The following is a 12,811-nucleotide window of genomic DNA, read 5'->3' on the forward strand; positions in this document are numbered from 1 at the left end:
TAAACAGTATATTTAGTTTTGAGTGAACAGTGTTAAAAACAAAATTCTCATACACATAGCATGTTTCAGAGTTTTATTTTATAGTTATTGAGAGTGCCACAAAGAACTGTTTTTTTTTGTTGTTTTTTTGTTTTTGTTTTTGGCTGCGCTGGGTCTTCATTACAGTGGGCGGGGCTCTTTGTTTAGGGCTTCTAACTAGTTGCTGCGCGCAGGTGGGATGTTAGTTTCCCAGCTAGGATCAAACCCGAGTCCCGTGCATCGGAAGGTGGATTCTTAACCACTGGACCACCAGGGAAGTCCCACAAAGAACCGGTTTTAAGAGGATTTAAGAAATATCTGTGTAGTCCATAGGGAAAGGAATGTCTCAATAAAATTGGGGGAGGGGGGAAAGGGGAAGCGGGGAAAGGGGGAGGAGGAAGGGGGAGGGGGGAGGGGGGAGGGGGGAGGGGGAGGGGGGAGGAATTGGGAGATAAGGATTGACACATATACACTACTGATACTATGTATAAAATAGATAACTAGTGAGAACATATTGTATAGCACAAGGAGCTCTACTTAATGCACTGTGGTGACCTGAATGGGAAGTCCAAAAGGGAGGGGATACATGTATATGTATGGCTGATTCATTTTGCTGTACAGTAGAAACTGACACAGCATTGTAAAGCAACTATACTCCAATAAAAATTAATTTAAAAAAAAACTAGGATTCCATGGACTTACCAACCAATCAGAATAGGTGCCAGCCAGCATGACATACTGGTACAAATGGGCTAAACAGAAGCTCGGCCAGTAGTGCCCCTCTAATCATCTTGTCAACTGAAAATTCTCCCACAAATTTCCAAAACGTCCTCTCGGGGGCAGTAATGCCTCTGCTGAGAACCACTGATTTACCACTGAGGACCACACCCTGCACCCAGCATTTCATGTTCATCATCTCAAAGGATTACAACAATCTTGCATTTGACAGATGAGAAAACAGAAGCCCAGGAAGGTCTCATAGCTAGCGAGTGGAAAACCCTGGATCTGAGTTCAAGTCTCTCGAGCTCTGAAGCCCATTCATTTCCTCTCCCCTACCTCACATTTCCTCTTGCTTGTCGGTGTTACAGTTAGTCAGGGAGGCAGGGACCTCGAGGGAAATAAAGGACAAGAATAATAATCCAGCTAGAAAACACACTGAATCCTACCTACTATACAGCACAGGGAGCTCTACTCCATACATATAGTAATGACCTATATGGAGAAAGAAGTTTAAAAAAGAGTGGATATATGTGTATGCATAACTGATTCACTTTGCTGTACACCTGAAACTAACATAACAATGTAAATCAACTATACTCCAATAAAAATTAAAAAAAAAAAAAACCACACACTGAATGCAAAGCAGCCCTGGGAACCTCAGTGTCTGGAGTTCTGGAATCTTCACTCAGTAATGTGATCTGCTCCAGTTTCCTCTCTGCCAACACCATAGCTTGGTGTGTGGGTAAGAACAGGGATCTGGAATCAGACCAACTATAGTCAGTCTGGATTCAAATCCCAACTCTGCCACTTCCTAGCTGCATGCCAAGTTATTTCACCTGAGCCTTAGTTTCTCCGTCTCTCAGAAACAGTTAATAATAATACCTATGTCATAGAATTGTTGTGAAGATTAAGTTAGTTAACGTAAGGAAGGTGTTCAACAAGTGTGGGCTTTTGTCGCCTTCTCTGTATCTCATACCTCATGGCTCGTTATTATGCCATATCACCTTCCTGATTCATGATGACTTCAGCTTGCATTTGCCCTCTTGATGCCTTGTCATCTTTGTGTAACCTTGCACTGCTATTTATTTCATTTGCTCTGTATTGGTTTGTTCTACTTTCCATGAGAGCATACAACAGTCTCATTCTGGCTTAACAGATAATGAGATAGAGCTATATGTGTTGAATTGGAAAAATCTTGAAGATACATTAATAGGCAGGTGAAGAAAAACATAAGAATATGTATAGTGTGCTCACATTTGTGTATTTTTGTGAAAGCAATGGAGAGACAGTGTGGGTATATAAATCACATACAGTTGACCCTTCAGCAACTCAGGAGTTAGGGGTGCTGATCCCCTGTGCAGTCAAAACTCCAAGGATAACTTGGATTTGGTTTCACATCTCAGATTCAACCAACTGTGAATCGTGCAGTACTGTAGTACACATTTATTGAAAAAAAATCCACATATAAGTGAACCTGCACAGTTCAAACCTGTGTTGTTTGAGGGTCAGCTGTGCATAAATTTTTGAAAAGATATTGTGGTAGCAGGATAATGGCCCCCCCAAATATGTCCTAATCCCAGAATCTCTCAATATGTTATGTTACACAGCAAAGGGAAATTAAATTTGCAAATGGAATTAATGTTGCTAATCAACTTTTTTTTTCATTTTTAATTTAATTTTTGTTTTGTATTGGAGTATAGTTGACTTACAATGTTGTGTTAGTTTCAGGTGTACAGTAAAGTGGTTCAGTTATACATATACATATACCCACTCCTTTTTAGATTCTTTTCCCATATAGGTTATTACAGTATATTGAGTAGAGTTCCATGTGCTATACAGTAGGTCCTTGTTGATTATCTATTTTATACATAGTAGCGTGTATATTCAACTGACTTTATTTTTTATTTATTTATTTATTTATTTATTTTTGGCTGCGTTGGGTCTTTGTTGCTGTGCACAGGCTTTCTCTAGTTGCGGCGAGCGGGGCTACTCTTTGTTGCGGTGCGGGCTTCTCGTTGTGGTGGCCTCTCGTTGCAGAGCACAGGTTCCAGGCACGCGGGCTTCAGTAGTTGCGGCACGTGGGCTCAGTAGTTGTAGCTCATGGGCTCTAGAGTGCAGGCTCAGTAGTTGTGGTGCACGGGCTTAGTTGCTCCGTAGCACGTGGGATCCTCCCGGACCAGGGCTTGAACCCATGTCCCCTGCACTGGCAGGCGGATTCTTAACCACTGCGCCACCAGGGAAGCCCCTCAACTGACTTTAAAATAGGGAGATAATGCTGGGTGATCTGGATAGGCCCAGTGTCACCACAAAAGTCCTTAAAAGTGAGAGAGGGAGGCAGGAGAGTCAGAGTCGTGTGACATGAGAAGGACTCCATCTGCTGTCGCTGGCTTTGAAGACAGAAGAAGGGGCTACAAGCCAAGGATACAGGCAGCCTCTAGAAGCTGGAAAAGCAAGGAATCAGATACTTCCCTAGAGCCTCCAGAAGGAATGAAGCCCCGCCAGCACTTTGATTTTAGCCCAGTAAGATCCACCTTGGACTTCTCGCCTCTAGAACTGTAAGATTATAAATTTGTGTTGTTTAAGCCTCTAAGTTTGCAGTCATTTGTTATAGCACCCATAGAAAATTAATACAGATAAGCAAGAAATTGTTGATGAGGATTAGATCTGGGAAGTAGGCTCAGGAGGTCTGGGTCTGGGGGAGTCTGGGGTAAAGAGGAACTCACTTGTTTATTGCCTATCCTTTTTCATTGATTGGATTTTTTACTATATACATACAAATTTTTTAAAATTAATTTATTTATTTATGGCTGTGTTGGGTCTTTGTTTCTTGTGCGAGGGCTTTCTCTAGTTGTGGCAAGCGGGGGCCACTCTTCATCGCGGTGCGCGGGCCTCTCACTATCGCGGCCTCTCTTGTTGCGGAGTACAGGCTCCAGACGCGCAGGCTCAGTAATTGTGGCTCACTGGCCCAGCTGCTCCGTGGCATGTGGGATCCTCCCAGACCAGGGCTCGAACCCGTGTCCCCTGCATTGGCAGGCAGACTCTCAACCACTGCACCACCAGGGAAGCCCCCACAAATTTTTAAAATAATCTTTTTCCCCCAAATAAAGAACCTTACCTATTGAACTAGGTAACACCTCATCATCCAGTTGATGATGATTGGCCCTGTCCTCAGGCCAATGGCTTTGGCCCCTGTGGGACTGTGGGGAGGCAGGCACTGTAATCGATACATTTAGAATGAGTATCTCCCAAACCTCTCAGGATACTCAAGTCCATAAGACTGGGACCCAGAGGCATGCACACGTGCTCTGCCTTCCTCTACCAGCTCCCTGTGTCCAGAAGGCCATGGAATCATGACTTCTTAGGATGCTTTTTCTTAGGGTTGGAGAAAAGAAAGAGAAGAGAGGGCAGGTAGGTTCGCTAGGCCTCAGTTTCTCCACAGGCTGTGGGCAACAGGATGTGTAACAGGAAACAATGGGAATTGACATCGCAACTACTGCTTGATCACCTGCTGAGTTTTAAAGTAAAAAGTCTGTATATGTAATTAAAGACCACTCTCTCTCAGTCATTTTCACAAAATGTGCATTTGTTTTTATCTAGTTTTTCTCCACTTTGTGGATTCTTGTTTAGGTAAGGCCACTGCTCAGTTTGGCAAGAGTAGCTATCTGTTGTAAGAAAGACACAGTAACACAGGCCTGAGAATAATAGCAAAGTTTCGTGGCGTTTTGGCAGAAATTGGTAAGTAATAATCAATTTTTGCTGCAGCCATAAAAGCATCTAAAATAAAATTCTTAAAACATTGGCAGTCATTTCTCTGCTTAACACAATTTAAAATAGTTCTCGGGGTGGGGGGGGGGTGGGCAGGTGTGTGTGTGTGATGAATTGGGAGATTGGGATTGACATATATACACTAATATGTATAAAATGGATAACTAATAAGAACCTGCTGTATAAAAAAATAAATAAGATAAAATTTAAAACTTCAAAAAAAATTAAAACATAAAATAAAATAGTTCTCATTTCTTATGCTTCTGAAGACATTTCTTGCCTATAGAAAAGTAGCAAGCAACCTACCAAAAGCAGAACCCCTCTGCATTGTCCTTTACTGTTTTCTTTTCTTAATAAAAGCTTTCATATGCCATAAAATTCACTCCTTTAAAAGGCACAGTTCCATGGTTCTTGGGACTTCCCTGGCGGTCCAGTGGTTAAGACTTGCCCCTCCACTGCAGGAGGTGCGCGTTTGATCCCTGGTCAGGGAACTAAGCTCCCCCATGCCGTGCGGCATGGCCAAAAAAATAAAAATAAAAAAATAAAAAATAAAAGGCACAATTCCATGGTTCTCACTATGTTCACAGAGTGGTACAACCACTACCACAGTCAATTTCAGAACATTTTCATCACCTCCCAAAAGAAAACCTGTCACCATTAGCAGTCACTCCTCATTTCCTTACAGCCCTAGGCAAACACTGATCTACTTTCTGTCTCTATAGACTGGCCTACTCTGGACTTTTCATACAAATGGAATCATACAATTTGTGGTCTTTCTTGACTGACTTCTACATTTTCATTTAAAGCCTGCAGCTAGCTGAAGACATGACAGAGAAATTTCAGTCAATGCAGGAAACTGACTGCAACTGGCAAGATTAGCTTTGAAATCAATACTTCCCCAAGAGAAGAACTATGGAACATTTTTTTCAACAAATCTTAAAAATAATAAGAACTTCTGTTTATTATTATATTAGCACAACAGGGTACATAATTTAATACTTAGGATGGAGTGCTCATCGCGTTTCACTAACCACGCGGGATTCTTTACGTACAATAGATCATTGAATCCTCATAAGAAGCATTCCTGTTTACACCTGAGAAACCTGTAGGTCCATGAGGTTTGGTCACGGATCATACACCTACAAAGTGGCAGAGCTGAAAGTTTAATGAGTCCACGTGCCCCAGGTCCTACAATCCAGTGTATAGTGCCTGTTTATCCCCAAACCATGAAATTCCCATGATCTCATCTGTATCGGTCACATTTCTTAGTTGCAAATGGCAGTCCTGCCTCTAGCTGGATTAAGCAGAAAAGGGATTTATTCAAGGACACTGGAAGTTTGGGGAGGGTGGAGAAAGTGGCTCAAGGTGGTTTCCAGGAACAATGCCTAAAACCACACTGAAGAACTGGGCTGGTGAAAAAAACACAAGAATGGCTGTGGCCACCATGCACTAGAAGCCAGGAACTTGAGTGCCACTGCCACCAACATTGACGCCACTTCTGGGCCAGCAGCTCCACCTGGCAGCCACTGCCTTCCTGCACCAGTCAAGTGGAACTTTCACAGAGAACCAACGCATTTCCTCCCATGCCTCATCCTGAACACATGTCTCCCAAGGACAAGTCTTGTTGGCAGTCTAGGTCAGGCACCCACTTCTGAGCATATTTAAGTGAACTAGGATTTTCTCTCCTGCCAAGACCAACTTCAAAGGTCTGACTTCCTGTGCTAAGAAGCACATCCTCCCCAGATGAATGACAGATGCCATCATCAATATGGGTGGACTATTGGGAAGATGATGGGCAACCAAAAGTACAACAATTGTCTACTATCCATTTAAGCAAAGCTCACTGGGAATCTTGGGGCTCAGCTGGGCCAATCATGGCGTAAACTGGTTGAATGGAGGAGCTGAGAGGATGAGGCCATGGTACCAGGTTCCCCTACAGGATAAAACCACAGACAGCACAGAGGCCCAGCTATAAATGCCAAAGCCAAGTCGCCACTGGACCATATGCTCCTCAATACAAGGTCCTCTAGGTGCACCAGGAAAGACCTCCCACCCGCTACACACACAACTGTGAGTAGGTCTCTTGTAACAAATGTTTATCTTACTGGAGTGTATTCAGATGTTATCTGTCCTGTTGAAACCTTCAGGTAGGATCTGCCTCTTAGTGGGGCTGGGGGGACATCAATCACCTAGGGAAGATGTGGGTCTTTGAACAGGAAGCCAGACCTTTGAAATCAGTCTTGGCAGTAAAGGAAGTCCCTTAAGACAGCAGTCCCCAACCTTTCTGGCACCAGGGAGCAGTTTTGTGGAAGACAAGTTTTCCATGGACTGGGGTGGGGGTGGAGGGGGGGATAGTTCAGGGCTCAGGCAGTAATGCGAGCGATGGGGAGCGATGGGGAGCGACGGGGAGCGGCAGATGAAGCTTCGCTCGGGGGTTGGGGACCCCTGCCTTAAGACCTTACTTTCCTAGGCTAGATTTGGGGGAGGAGAGGCGTGCTGAGGGCACTTGAGGGCCCTGCCAAAAGTGGACGAGGGGTGTGCCCCAGCAGGCTGGGGATTGGGCTCCGAGGCAAACTGGAGAGGGTCACAAGCTGCATCAGCCCATCCTAGGGACTGTCTTCCTTTCTTTTCTGTCATCCCTGAGCCTTGAGGAAAGCTGTGTTTGCATGTTCCAGTCTGGTCTCAGCCAGGCAAGAGGTATTATGACAACACCTCTGGGTCTGCCCTTAGGCCAGAGAAAGAGAGGAAGCCCAGTACCCCCGCCCAGCCCCCACCCCTGGACCTGGGTCACAGTGGCAGCAGGAATACCAAGCAAAGTTAAGTATCTGAGGGCTACATTTGGGGGTGAGGCGTCCTTTTAACCCCACCCCAGTTACTGATCTCTGAGAATCCAGATGGTGGGATGGTGGATTGCCTTGCAGGACTGCAGTAACTGTATGTTGAATGAACAGAACTTTGTCGAAAAGGAAAATCAGTACTTCTAGCAACAGGCAAATCAGCATGAGTTGTGCCTGAGAGGTATTGGAAATGTCCCAGAAGGTGGCTGAGGCCCAGGGATGGGGACTCAGGCAGTTGGTAGCAGGGAAGTATGGCCCCAGCCATAAAGACAACGTTACAGGGGACTCCCATCTCTAGGAGGGGTACCCCAAAGAGCAGGGCTATATCCTGGGAGCACGATGAAGGAAAAGAATAATAATGTAGTCGTTCGATCAAGGAACTTAAAACTATAGTCCTGAGGGACCAGACTACTGAGGCCGAACCTCAGGCACACAGAACAAGGACACAGCTCAGAGATAAAAGCCTGTGATCTGTGATCTGAGGATCTATCCTCAAGCTGTTGGGTCACCAACATCCATGAGATGTTACGGAAAAACCGGAACAAACTTTTTGGCTAACCCAATACATCAAAAGAGAGGTAAGTGTCAGATTCCGATTCCACAAACTCCAATGAGCCGGCCCAAATCTTTTTTTCTGGCCTGGAACTTAGTTATTTAAATAAGTGAATCTGTTTTTACATAGGCAAACTTGCCTTCTTAACAAGAATAGTCAAAAAAAAAAAAAGAATAGTCCATGTCTCAGTCAGTTTTAACATTATCCATAAAAAAGATAAAAAAGATTAACTTAGATGGTCAGGCAAAAACATGCTTTTTATTACTAATGGTTGTTTATAGAACAATCATTAAAATTAACTTTAATCATTAAAATTAAATTTATTAATTAACCTTATTAACTTTATTAATATAGACAACATTTACAAACATAAAGTGTGCTGTGCTGAAATTAGGAATTACTGGAGTTTTCTGATAACTTTGCCTTCTCATTAACTAATAGCAAAAATGGTTTCATTCATATATGTTACTGCAATGTAATTAGGTATCATATATCTAATTCTAATATTTAACAAGCTTCACAGAATCATAGCCTTCTAAAATGTTTTGGAACTATAGCTTTTATTATAAGCTCTTATTTCACACTGTTCACAATTGTATTTAGAATAATATATCATTGCAGAAACTAATGATAACTCATTCAATAAAGTAATCACATATGCCAATTAATGCCCCCATCATGTAAGCAGAAAGGTCTGAAATTTCCTTTTGAAGATGTAATTTTATTTAACTATCACACACTTTACAAAGTAACTTGTTCTTCCAAAATCAGAGGGGCAAGTGACATGCTTCTGAGGCACTTCCATAGTACAGCGCTCCGAATTAAATAAGGAAACAGACCTGCTCCTTTTGACCACTCTCCATTATCCTCTAGTTGCCCAATCCTGTGAATAAGGCAGTTACACAAACCTAAAGAAGTCAGATCTTTCTGAAAGTGGTTGGGACACAATCTCATGGATGTCAATCTCCTGTCATTTGCCAAAGGTGCAAGTGGGCACCTTATCTTTGTTTATTAAAGGGTTCCTAAGACAGGAAATTGGATCCCTAAGACAGTAAACTGAGATTTTCATATCACTGAAAAAGCCTCTGGGGAGTTTGATACGTAACAAAGAGAGGCTTCAGGTAGGTTTATGTAAACCTAACATTTCAACTCTGATTAGAGATGAAGCCAAAAGTGATATCTTGTTTCCATTGAGCCCAAGGATTTTTTTTTTCCCACCTCTGAAAGGTCAGAAAATACTTTCAAACTCTTTAAAAGTGGACACTGGAATCTATTTCTAGAATAGTTAAATCAGCTAGCTTGGCTGATGGATCTATGCTGCCAATGGCTCATGAAGTTAGGCAGGAAAAAGTACAACCAAGATATTTGGTGGTTTCTTTATTCAATACCCAGAGAGAAGGGCTTTATAAAAAAGAAGAGTGTCATAACTCCACTAGGCTAATTTTCTGATCTTAACATTTCCAACCATATAGAGGATGTCCCAAAAGTCTTAGAAAAATTTGTGCTTTAATAACCTCAGGCGTATAAATGCAGCAAACTTGTGAAAAACATACATCATTTGGAGGTTTAGTTGCCTACATTCCATACTTCTTTCATTTTGTGACCTTTCATGATACATTCTTAGTTGTTGTTGAAGTACCTATGTTTGAAGATGGCAAACAGCAACTGTTTTTAGCTGATTAGAGTTTAAAACTGCACTAAGACTTTGGAATACCCTTTATGATTCCCAGCCTGAGTCTCTATCCTAACTCCTTTCACCTGATGACCGACATTTACGCTCTGAAATGTATTAAATTGTTTCCTTAAAAGTAAGTTCTCCTCTTGTTTTGCCATATCCTCGGAGCAAAGCTGGTTGAATATTTCTCTGACTTAGTTTCTTACAGCTCTCTCATCTACACATCACTGGAGATGTGACTTGTTTTGTGAAAAGTACAGAGGCACACAGTTCTCAGACTCTTGTGTTACAGAAAGAAATCTCAGCCTCTATGTGTGATGTCAGTACTACTGAAAATGATTGGGGGCAGTTCTGTGAAAAACGAGATGGTCATATTTTAATAAACTGCCACACATTCATCCAGTTAAAGAAACCTGTCTTGACTCCAGGTGTTTTCTCTCCTTCTCCCTGATCAAAGTTATTTGGGTTTTTATCTGTGACTTCTTGTGTTTTTATAAAGGTCTCATATATTTCCTGGGCTCTGGCAATTTCTTTCTGTGCATCAAAATGGACTTTTTGCCTGGTCAGAAGGGGAACAATTAAATTAAAGTCATTAATTCGCTTGTTTAGTTTTTTGATTTTTTCTTGAAACTGCTCACAAACTTGGTTCCACTGTTTCTGTTCAGTTGGTGTCATTGGATTCCCAAGTTTTTTCCTTGACACTAAAATTGCCTCTCTGAGTTGATCAATAGTATCCTTTATTTCCTTTTGCATTAGGATCCATTCTGGTTGGTATCCATTATCTATCAATATTCTGTTCAGGTTGTGAGTCATGGGATCAATATATGAACAGCCAGAAAATTTTTTTAGAGGTTTTCCTTTCCCACTGAGATTGTCAAAGTCTCCTTTTGCCATTGATTCCTGAATGAGATCCTCCACCAAACGTTCTATTGCTTGAGTTATCTTTTGTTCCTTACTGTGTCTTACATCTTTAACAGTTACACTATCGGTGAAATACTGGCTTTGCAGTTTCTGCTTTTGGTATTCCATCACTTGCTCAGTTGCACGGTCTGCTCTAAATTGCCTATACTGCTTCTCTCGTTGACTTGGAGTCCCAAAACCAATACCCTCAAAACTTAAATAATGCCGGTGTTGGGGTGTGTTATATTTGACTTTTTCTTCTTCTTCTTCTGTTTCTTCAACTTTACTCTGTCTGGCATTTGTTTGTTCTATCACGTGGGAAAGCACCTTCCTATAAGCTTCTTCGATCCTTATAAACGTTGCAGAATCAGCAGTACTAGAGCCACCGTCTGGATGGTATTGCTTGGCAAGCTTACGAAAAGATTCCCTGACATCATCTGCAGAGCATCCTTCATCCAGATTCAGCAGCCTATAATATTCTCTCATCTTCTTTTTGGATTTATGAGTTGACATCATTCTAGTTCTAATGACACCAAGATATGGACCCATTTTCATTCGGTTAGGAATCACTGAAGCATTTATCAGGTGAGATCTTAAGATTTGAGCCATCATCACATACACTGTGTTCATTATTGTACCCAGAGTTCTTCCTAGCAATGATCTATAAAACGACAACAAATATAGGGTGAAGACAGTTGTATTATCAGCTAAATTTATATTTTCAGCCATAAGGATTAAATTACAGTACAATAAGGGGTAGTTCTTTCTAATGTTGCTGACAAAATTCTTATAGCTATATTTCATTTATGTTAGCAGAGAAATGGAAGTTGATGATGCTTTGCATTAACATATTGTGATATAATCTGGATTCTACTCCTCACTAACTAACCACAGAATTTTAGAGCTGGCAAGTTCTCAGCGATCATCTAGTCCAATCTTCTCATTTTGTGAGAAAATGTAGGCCCAGAAGGTTATGCAACATAACCAAGTCCCATAGCAAGGTGTAAGCAAAATGGTTAGGGTGAGGGCACAATAAGCCCCTTGCTTAATTGTCTGTATCCCCAGCAGATTATAAACTTCATTGGCACCACCATTTCTTTAGTTAGTGAGTGTATCATTGTCTTTATCGTCCCAAGGAGTCTTGTCATGAGAAGACTTATGTGAAACAATCAGAGAACATGACAAAGTATGTACCTAGTCTGACACTAAATTGAATAGAATCAAGTGTCCAAAAGACTTTAAGCTCTACAGGTTGTTAGGAAGGAGCTATCTGCTGCATGCCGGAAAACCAAGATGAAGGGTGAGGCCTCCCAATACGTTAGCTATTATTTTTAAAATGCATGGTATAGGGCTTCCCTGGTGGTGCAGTGGTTAAGAATCCGCCTGCCAATGCAGGGCACACGGGTTCGAGCCCTGGTCCGGGAAGATCCCACATGCTGCGGAGCAACTAAGCCCATGCGCCACAACTACTGAGCCCGTGAGCCACAACTACTGAGCCCACGTGCCACAACTACTGAAGCCCGCGCACCTAGAGCCCGTGCTCTGCAACAAGAGAAGCCACCGCAATGAGAAGGCCGTGCACTGCAACCAGGAGTAGCCCCCGCTCGCCACAACTAGAGAAAGCCTGCGTGCAGCAACGAAGAACCAACGCAGCCAAAAATAAATAAATAAATTTATTTTTTTAAAAAAGCACGGTATAGTAGAGGAGAAAGTCTTGTACACAGGTAATGGCAGTGAAATGCTGGAGGTGGTTTAATTGAAAACAGAATTTTGATGTATAAACGCTAAAACTGAGCTCCTGGGGACTCCAATTTTCCGGACAACTGGGGTCTGGGAGTTTCAGAGCTGATTGGGATGGTAGTGATTGTGCGAACCGTGGCCGTCGCGGGGAAGTGGGAGACCCAACCCGGGACACGCCCCGCCCCGCCCCGCCCCGCCCCCTACTCACCTCTGATGCTGGGAACGGGCTCAGCGGCTCCCGCCCCCATGCTACGCCTGTGCGCATGCGTGACCGATGGGCCCTTCACTCCTCAGGCTTCCGCGCGGTGGCCGGGGGCAAGTGTCTCCGCTGGACTAGACCACCTGCGTTTTACACTGAGGGAACCCTCGGGGTGCGGAGGGCAGTAATATACCTAATAGGAACAGATGTCCTACCTTACCAGGGAACCCCAGAATCCCTTTTAAAACGAACTCTTCCCAAGAGGACACGAGCAGGACATTTCCAGAGGCTACGCCCCGCCCCAGACAATCTGCTCCGCCTCCGCCCCCACCTCGAATGGGAGGTGGATCGATCGACGGGGATTCTGGGAGCTGTAGTTTGCCGGGAAGTGCGGCGCGCGCAGA

The 12,811-nt window shown here is 43.0% G+C and overlaps 1 protein-coding gene across 2 annotated transcripts; it reads right to left on the reverse strand.

The window, feature by feature from the left end:
- Positions 1-8,108: 8,108 nt before the first annotated feature.
- Positions 8,109-12,712, reverse strand: DNAJC28 (DnaJ heat shock protein family (Hsp40) member C28). Of its 2 annotated transcripts, none has more exons than XM_082459125.1 (2): positions 12,417-12,712; positions 8,109-11,129 (listed from the first exon to the last, which is right to left on the reverse strand). In XM_082459125.1, exon 2 carries the CDS (start codon positions 11,096-11,098, stop codon positions 9,938-9,940), a length of 1,161 nt encoding a protein of 386 aa, XP_082315251.1. In that variant the 5' UTR covers positions 11,099-11,129; positions 12,417-12,712; the 3' UTR covers positions 8,109-9,937. The 2 variants fall into 2 exon arrangements, with proteins under 2 accessions (XP_082315251.1, XP_082315252.1); XM_082459126.1 differs by having other exon boundaries at positions 12,623-12,707.
- Positions 12,713-12,811: the final 99 nt, after the last annotated feature.

The sequence above is a fragment of the Balaenoptera physalus genome, assembly GCF_965194825.1.
Source record: "Balaenoptera physalus genome assembly, chromosome: 4".
NCBI classification, from domain to species: domain Eukaryota; kingdom Metazoa; phylum Chordata; class Mammalia; order Artiodactyla; family Balaenopteridae; genus Balaenoptera; species Balaenoptera physalus.